The sequence below is a fragment of the Sabethes cyaneus genome, chromosome 2 (genome assembly GCF_943734655.1).
Source record: "Sabethes cyaneus chromosome 2, idSabCyanKW18_F2, whole genome shotgun sequence".
NCBI classification, from domain to species: domain Eukaryota; kingdom Metazoa; phylum Arthropoda; class Insecta; order Diptera; family Culicidae; genus Sabethes; species Sabethes cyaneus.
This window is the reverse complement of record NC_071354.1, coordinates 242,227,558-242,236,579: the sequence shown is the minus strand read 5'-3', so window position 1 is coordinate 242,236,579 and position 9,022 is coordinate 242,227,558. Positions and strand designations below refer to the sequence as shown.

The 9,022-nt window shown below is 40.2% G+C and overlaps 1 protein-coding gene across 1 annotated transcript; it reads right to left on the bottom strand.

Moving 5' to 3' along the window:
- Positions 1 to 20: 20 nt before the first annotated feature.
- Positions 21 to 663, bottom strand: LOC128737892 (uncharacterized). The gene is made up of 2 exons (XM_053832638.1): positions 426 to 663; positions 21 to 367 (listed from the first exon to the last, which is right to left on the bottom strand). The coding sequence occupies exons 1-2, from the start codon at positions 548 to 550 to the stop codon at positions 184 to 186; spliced, it is 309 nt and encodes a 102-aa protein (XP_053688613.1). The 5' UTR covers positions 551 to 663; the 3' UTR covers positions 21 to 183.
- Positions 664 to 9,022: the final 8,359 nt, after the last annotated feature.

Here is a 9,022-nt window from a genome sequence, read left to right as displayed (position 1 = left end):
AAATTTAAGTTTTAGTTTCAATTACGTTTATTAAAATGCTACAAGTAACTATCTACGACTATTTACCCATTATCCAAAGGAATCGACTTAGACAGACTGTCGGAAGATGAAGTTTTAGGCAGCCTTAATTTGGCATATTTTACTTTGCCGCTTCTTCTGCTAGACATACTGTCTTTACACCTGTTACTTTTCGCTCCGATCGATCTTTTCCTCCTCTAGAAGCTCTCGAATTGAGTCACCCCGTTTCGGTGCAAGCAAACTGCGGCGCATCAAATAACTTCGATCGATTTCTGCTTGCGTTTTCTCGTGAAAATCTCTGAGAAATCGCTCCTTTAATTCCTGTCCTCCGTAGTAACTAATTATGGAACTAAAATCAAATAACATATTCGGTTAACAAGTTTTTAAAAGCATAAAATAAAACTTACTAATAGACGGCGAAACTAGCGGCTCCCAGTCCCAGCACAGCCCAGGCAAACCGGTTGCGGGTTTGGTTGATAACCGTTCCTTGTGTTCGTCGTGGTTTTCGCTTACTGGTATCAACGCCTCCCATTCCAACCGTATAAACAAATCTAATTCACAAACTCCTCTATTGTAGGAGTTTTATTCAGTAAAATTTAAAGCCGGACCAAAAAATCACGAAATTACGTGAGCACCGCGCGAAACGCACCGCTATCAAGCTTGTTCCGAAGAAGAACCAAAACAAACAGCTGTCAAAAAAAGGAATGCATCAGTGGTGAAAAGCATAATCACCATCTTACCCAGCAACGGTGCGCATCGATAAAGAAGAACAGTAAACTCACCAATTTCGTGTGAAACGGAAAACGCGCGCTTCACGCGGAACAGCACCACCCAGCCAGCACGTGGAAATCTGTTGCATGCACTGCGCCATGCAACGACCGTGCACGGTCGTGCACATGCGCTTTTCGGATGTTATTTTTCTGAATGAATAGCTTCCACAATCAGCACAAAATGACATTCGAGTACCGTGAAAGTAGGATCGCAATTTGTTCGTAAAGTTTTGTGTTAATTAACGTGTTTGTAAAAACGAGAAACAAGCTAAAAAACGGATTGTTGGCATGCGGGTGCAGGTACCTTTCAAGGCATCGTCACAACCGGAAGAGAAACGTTCGAAAGGTAAGATTTTTGTCGATTATTTATATGCGATTATCAGTACATAAGAGCAAACAACATACTGACGAGGCGGAGCGTTCAGAGTAAATTGTTGGTACAACTTCGTTTTGTTACGTAATCATTAGAACGTTTCATTTTGGTATACAATTCCATAAGAGATGTCGCTTACGTTGTATCTGAAACTTTACTTTAGTTAAATTTTAAAGACAATTTTCAAAAATTCAATAAAACTTATTTTTATTGAATGATCATCGCAACTTGATTCATTTCAACGATCTCAACAAATCACATTTTGTAATTCATTCTGAACATTCTGGGGTATAATGAAGTTGAGCCATTTCCGTCTGATAGTTGGATCCAGCTTTCCAGAATGGCGAGAATGACGCTCAACGACAGCATACCGTCAGCTAATTTATGCATGTCATTAAACTGGTACAAAGAAGAAAGTGTTGCCTTCGCACATCGGTATAATTTCTGTTCTGTCAGCCGCCAATCTCACTTGTGGAAAGTGCATAGAACTGGCTTCATTATTCTTCAAACAGGAACGTCTTAAAAAATATACATTCTAGGTATTCTGTTATATTCGGCGTAATTCGGTAGATCCCATTTGATTCAGTGAGTACGGCACCCTGTGATATAGGTGACTCTTGCACGATCTGAATGTGGTTCAAATATCGCTTTGTTTTTCACCAATTTTGTCCCACCGGCTAAACTAGCTGCATATTCCCAAAAATTTTTTTGAATCGATGGTTCTACAATTGATGAAGATAAGGGAAAGTAATGAAGAAGGATTTTTTTGGGAATGGTGGGGAAAGAGTGGAAAGGAAGGGCGGGGGGGGGGGGGTAATAGGTAGCACCGCATAACAAGGTGTCGTTGTTACTCCTACCTTTTGTCCAATGCTGGAAGGTGCATGGGTCGAACCAAGCAATAATCTGAGATTATAACCGGATTTGAACCCACAACACCCGCCAGGGCATTTGGCTCGTTGGTAACCGTGTACCTATGAACCACAGAGGCGCTGGACTCCAGCGGGGTGTTAACCAAGAAGATTATTTCAACTTCAATAGGTTGTTTAAAATCGGGAAGTTTCGGATATCCCGATGTTTAGCTGCTCTTTCATTAGGCATTCTGGCCATGTGCCCGCACTATGCGCTTCGCTTTGGCGGTGGTAATGGTAAGCCCCAATGTCACTGCTTCCCATTTAAAAAGCCTAAAGGCATTTTCCACTGTACTGCGGTTGATTCTGATGATATCGACGTCATTTGCAAAAGCAAGAAGCATATGAGATATCGCGATAATGCACCCATTACTTTGGCCACGTTGGCCCTTTGTATTGCATCTTCCTAGGCAATGTTTTAATATCAGGTTAGAAAGTGCACCCAATACCACGAAAGCGGCTGAGGTCTCACCCGCTATTCTGACGCATCTAGCGTCGCACGAACTAGCTCAGTTTCGTCAGCAACTCACGTTCTAACGTTATCTGCCATGGGTCATTTCGTTTGACTGAGGCATACACCGCCTTAAAGTCCACAAATAAATGACGAGTCCGCAAGTTGTACTACCGGAAATTGTCTTGTTAATAATCCATGGTTAACATCTGATCCTCCATGGTACGACCGTAGTTTTCTGTTCTGATGTGTAGTCACAGTGAGTATGGGACATGAATTGTACACAACATCAGTCCCTAAGCATTACGCTGATTAACGCCGTCTATAAGTTGCTCTCCCAGATTTTGTTACGTCGTCTGTTCCCAATCACAAGATAATTCGTAGGGCAGTATCAGGTGAGCTTTGTGGGGGCCCGTGCTAATGCGGTTTATCCGCATGTTTACTCTCCGACAAATCCTCCTGAATTGTAAAAAGCACAAGGCACTGGCGCATCTTATTTTCCTGGATTTCGAGGTACTATCGAGTCGCTGCGAATAACGCAGAGGGCTCCGGCAAGGGGACGGACTGTCCTATATGTTATTCAATATCACTATCGAAGGTGTGATCCTGCGAGCGGGCTTCGAAACGAGCGGTACGTTTTTAAGCAGGAGTAGCTAACTCCTAGCTTTCGCAAACGATCTCGACATCATTACTAGAAATCTTGAGATGGCGACGCAATCTACGCAAAATTAAACGAGGCTAGGAGGATTGGGTTACAGATCAACGCGTCGAAAGCCAGTAATTTTGCATAAGAAAGACATACGTGCACTTGCCGTGTTTGAACGAAACCTGTTGCGGACTATTTTTGGTGGAGTACAAATGAAGAGCGAAGAGTGGCGTAGTCCTATGAGCCACGAGTCGCAGGCAAAGTTGAGAGAATACGGTGGGCTGGCTACGACGCAAAGATGCCGGTCGATTGTGCAGTGAAATTCCGTTCTCTTCAAGTATCCCACCGGCACCAAGAACAGAGGTGCCCAACGTGCTACATGACTCGACCAGGTTGAAGTCGACTTGCGTGTGTCGAAACGCTCAACGAATTGACGATGAGTAGCCCTGGACCGAGTACAGTGGAAGTGCTAAAGCAGGTATTTAATTTGGCGTAAACTTTTGCCTCTAGAAAAAACTGTAACTATAACTTCTTCAAGTGAATGCTGCCGCAGTTGTGTTCGTACATTTTGCAATTTACAAATCATTCCAATTATTTAGACCGGCTAGTCTTGTTGATGGTGATCATTGGCATGCCTGGGGGACCAGGCCCCCTCCAGAAATTTTCTTTACTGGAATTTGAAAACCGGGAAAAAATTCAGTGTACCGTGACCGCTCCTAATTCTGCGCATTTTTCTTTATATAAATATTTTTTAACATTGTGCATGACTATGATCATTGCGTTATTTTTTATAAATGTCTGTTGAATACTACGCCATTATTCATAAACAGGCCATAATACTTGAAAGCGAAATAAGTTAACGTGAAACTGAAAGTATTTTATATGACAGAAAACATCGTCGTTAGCACCAACGCTTCCTTTTAGAAAATTAACAAATTTATGATCTAAATTCTTTGCAATGATCAAATTACCCAACATAATTAGAAAGAATAATTAGTTTTAGTCATGTTCTAGCTAGACAAAAAGAGTGGTTGCATGCATTGCTTTCCTTAGAAAAATACGATGCAATAATGCGCAAATTTACGCACAGATTTTTTATTCATGTTCCAAATTCTGCGCAGTAATGTATCCTACCAAGAAATCGCGAAAGAATACGCAACCTCACCCAAATGGCTGAGATCTAGAGGCATGAAAATTCAAGTAAAATCTTTAACTTGCACTTGCCAATCATCCTGTGCTGTGTCTCGGGGTCTGAACCTACGAGCGCCAATTCATGAAACCATGTGTTCTATTTTTTTGTTAATGTCCAACCTCATGGGGCTGTCAGAGAGTGGGGAAGTGGTTTCTATATGAAAACAACATTTTTAGTATTAGTCTACAGTGTAATGTTCAGTATGCAGAAAACCCGAATCAATTCGCCCTTCACGTTATCGAGAAAAAAAAATATTTAAAATCAGGCAATCAAAATGATAACAATATTTCTTTGCCACCCGGACAGCACAGGAAGGCCGGATCATAGATTTAATTATGGTAATGGCAATGCCGGATTTTTTGGTGTGCTTTCCGCGTATAAAGACATAAACAGCATGGCAGGAGTATTTATTATCACTTTTTTGGTGCGCAGAATTAGGAGCAAACATGCGCAGAATTAGGAACATGGGCAAGAAAGTATGCAGAATTAGGCACCGTGGATAAGTTTACAAAACGAAAAATTTACTCAATTGTTGGTCGACTTATAATTCTCATATTTTTTACCAGACATTATAGACCGTAGCACTACACGTTGAGGCTATCCACGTTGTTAATTTAAATCTAGAATACTTAGAATAGCGGAAGAATCATAAAAATGTCTTAACTGCGCAGAATATGGTACGTTCACAGTATATGTTCCCACTTCGTAGACGCATTTTTGCAAACGCCGAGGTAGCTCATGCTGTTTCAAGCAGTCGTCTCCAATCAACTTGATCTTGGGCCGTCTCCAATTTCCCAGTGGTCTTAGAAGTCCCAAAACACTTTCGACCTAGTCGAGTCATCTTGCACGTTTAGTCCCCCTATTCCTAGTGTCGGTGCGGTTGTTAAAGAGAACTGTTTTCGTCGCACTGTCGTCAGGCATCCTTACGAAGTGTCCGGTCCAGCGCAGCGCACAGTGGCGCTCCTCCATACAAAGCTTGGCCAGAAGTCAAAAGTTACTTCAAATCGGCTGAATATAACATCTTTAACTAATTTTAGGTCCCTGATTTCAAATTTGGGATCAGAAATCGAAAAAAAACTGATCGCTCATTAGGGTGGTTCACAAAATTAAAAAGAAATAGTTTCGTTTTTTTACTTGTTTTATTGTGGTTTTGTTTCTGAGATGGCAAATTTTGTATTTGCCGTTGAAAGCATAAAAAACTTGTATCATAATGCATTCGGGTGGTTCACAAACCATAAAAAAATTATTACAAAAAATACTTTAGTAAATTGCGATATCCACTAAGCTCGTTCAACCTATAGAATTAGCTCTTCGAAGCGCCATCGTAAGGTATCTTCACTATAAGAAAATAAATTCAAATCGGTTCAGCAATTCAACAGTTACGAATTTTTAAAGAAAGAAAATTGGTCAAAAATGATGATTTTTGGCATCACCCTAACTCAGAAAAAGACACCCTAAGCGCCAAGTAAAAAGTCAGGGGTCTAAAATTTTCCAAAAAGAAACAACTACACAAAATTTGAACAAACCCGAGCATTTTGAATTAGGATTTTCGTGGTATTCTCCTATGGAAGAGAAAATCGTTCCTTCATGTAAGAAGAAGAAATCACTTCTAATATTCCCACCAAAAAGTCCATATTACTTCCTTAGCGCAGCAAACCGCAGAAAGCCACCTAGATTTCCAAAAAGTAGAGAAAATTTCCTATAAGATGCATTTAACGTGATCGTTTTCTGACGTTTCCCGTTATACTTTCTGGATCGCTGAATGTTGGTGTTGAGTTTCCCATACATTTTGTATGGAAGAACAAAATATCATTCTTCAACATGTTCAACTTCAGGCATTTGTCAAAAATTCATTTTAACTTCAAACTGGCTAGAATTTTCAGGTTAATCTCCCAAAGTATTCCCGAAAATGATAAAAATATAATATGGGAAAAAGCTTGAAATTGGATTTTTGACTTTTGGCCAGCTTTGCGCCATAGTGCAGCGTACTGATTTTCGTCTGATGTACGATGCGAATCTCAGCAAGCAGTGCCTGTAACTCGTTTCAAACGCCTCCGCCAATCTCCGTTTTCAGTTTGTGCTCCGCCAAATATCGTCCGCAGTACCTTCCGCACGAACATCGGTCAAGGCACGTACATGTATGTATGTCCTCCGTGAGCAGTGCCACGGCTTCAAATCCATAAAGAACAATTGGTCTAATAAGGGTTTTGTACATCGTCTGCTTCGTACGGCGGCGTATGATTCATATCGGTAGCATTTTGCGAAAGCAAAATAGGCCCGATTTCCCGCTTGAATGCAGCTGTTGATCTCCTTACTAGTGTTGTCGGCGGTCACCAGTGATCCCAAATACTCGAACTCATCTACAAGTTCTAGTTCGTCCTCGCTAACGGTAACCTCCGTGGGAGGCACGCGTTTGTTTTCTTAGAGCCTCTTCCTCTCATGTATTTGGTCTTCGACGCATTTAGATTGCTAGATAAATTGTAGATTGCCGCCACCGTTCCAAAGTTCCTGGCTATGATATAAAAGCCATCTACAAAGCCCAGGGGTTAGTAAAAATCATGACTCTCGTTTCGAAGCTCGCTCGTCTGATCACGTCTGATCTCGTCGCGTCTCGAAAGGACTTGAGGGTGTTCCCGAGATGCGCATGAACCATATCACTCGATCAGTCGCGTCAGTTTATCTCGAAAACCCTGGTCGTGCATTACCTGCCATAGCTGGTATCGATGAACTGTATCGTCTGCTGCTTTGAAATAAATAAATATGTGATGAATTGGGATATTGTACTTTTGACATTCCTGCAAGATCAATCGCTATTGGTACTACCGGAGACTGTCGCCGTAACAGGATCTGGGAGAGTACCTTGTAGGCGGCGTTTACCAGCCGTCTATCACTCTTTTTGTAGATTGGACAACCACTCGTTCCATCCATTCCTCTGGTAGCTTCTCCCAAATCTTGAAAATAACTCCGTGATATAGCCGTAGCCAGCATTTCTCGGGCATGTTGGTAAAGATCTGCCGATATGCGGTTTTTACCAACGGTCTTGTTGGTCTTCAGCAACCCGATTTTTCGTTTGACTTCTTGGAGAATAGGTGCTGGAACATTTTTATCTTCCATGGGCACTTTTAGCCAAGGATGGTTCGATCACTTTGACTCAATTTTGATTCATTTGACAGTACCGTCTCAGCCCAGCCAAATATGACAATGTTATATATGGGACATTTGTATAACTAGTTTTAATCTACAACTTTTCTGAACAAAGGTTTACTGTATTGTTTGTAGTTACTGTGCTACAACACTAGTAACTCATCAGTGACTAAATGAACGTTCATTTAGTCACTAATAAGATACTAGCATTGTAGCGCCGTAACTACAAAAGATACAGCAAAACTTTATTCAGCAAAATTATAGAAAATAACTAGTTCTACAAATGTTCCGTGTATAATAACGGAAACGGTACCGTCAAATGAATCAAAAATGAGTCAAAGTGATCGAATCATCCCTGCTCTTAGGTTAATTTTCGTTCCGCTACCAACTTTGCCAATGAGGTGTTCATCGAAGAATTGCTTTCCCTGTCGGCCACCATGCGCTCGTTTCTGATTAGATTCCCTCCCTACCTCATCCCTACACATGTCAGGCTTCGGTGTGGATATAGACCAACCTCGAGTTTTTAGTCTTGACCTTGAAATGTGGTCAAACATATTTTGTTTGGAGTCCTTACGAGTTTAGTTCACCTTCTTGTAAAACTGAAAACTGAAAAGTTTTGTATTTGAGAGTTTTCAACTGGAAGATTCTTATTACAACATTCTTTACATCGACAAGGCGACTCGGCAACAGTAAATAAAATAAATGAAATAATTTTTAGAAGGCACCCCCTGGGCCCCCTCCAGGAAAAATCCTAGCTACGCCAATGATGATGATCTTAGATGATTTATTAGATGGACTGCTAATGTTGGAGTCCTGGATTAGCTGGAATTTTGTCTTAATTTTTCTAAACAGTATATTTCGACGCAATTCTTCTTTTTTTCTTCAAAGTCGGTTTCAATTTTAATTACAAATTGTTTCAATATCTCATATCTCTGTTCCAGTTTCATTTCAGATATATGATTTTTTTTTCTCAATTTTATTCCATTTTGTTAGTACTTCAAATTAACTTACGAATTACTACGCAGCTATGTATTTACAGTATCAATTGTCAATATTGTCATTTTTTCTGATTTTGTCATTTGTATGAAAATACATGCATTTTGAATTTTGTTTTGATTTTAGCCATGTCATCTTTCTAAAATCGAATTTCTAATTCAAATGTTCAAAAAGCACATAAAAACTGATAACATTATTCGATTGTACGTCAAAAAATGTATTAAAAAAGTATTTGGACATGTTTGCATTCCAATTTTTTAGTGTTTTTGAAAATCTCAAAAAAGGAGCTGACGCCACTGCAATCGGGATTGATTAAACTTTACAACGTTGCGAATTTGAACGTGGGGCCAAAATGTAATAATTATGCTCTCCAATTGAGAAATTTGGCTAATAAGAACTTACTTTGAATAGGTAGGATCTATAATATGCGCATTGGCAATGCTATAGTTAATTATCGTAAAAAGAAAACAACAGTATTTAACGAAAATGCATTGCTGAGGATATGAACAAATCTATCACTAAGG

Excerpts from the sequence above, each read along its gene's own strand:
- LOC128737892 (XM_053832638.1), bottom strand. The coding sequence starts at position 550 with ATGGGAGGCGTTGATACCAGTAAGCGAAAACCACGACGAACACAAGGA. Across the intron at positions 368-425 it reads GCTAGTTTCGCCGTCTATTA|TTCCATAATTAGTTACTACG; the intron begins GTAAGTTTTATT and ends ATTTGATTTTAG.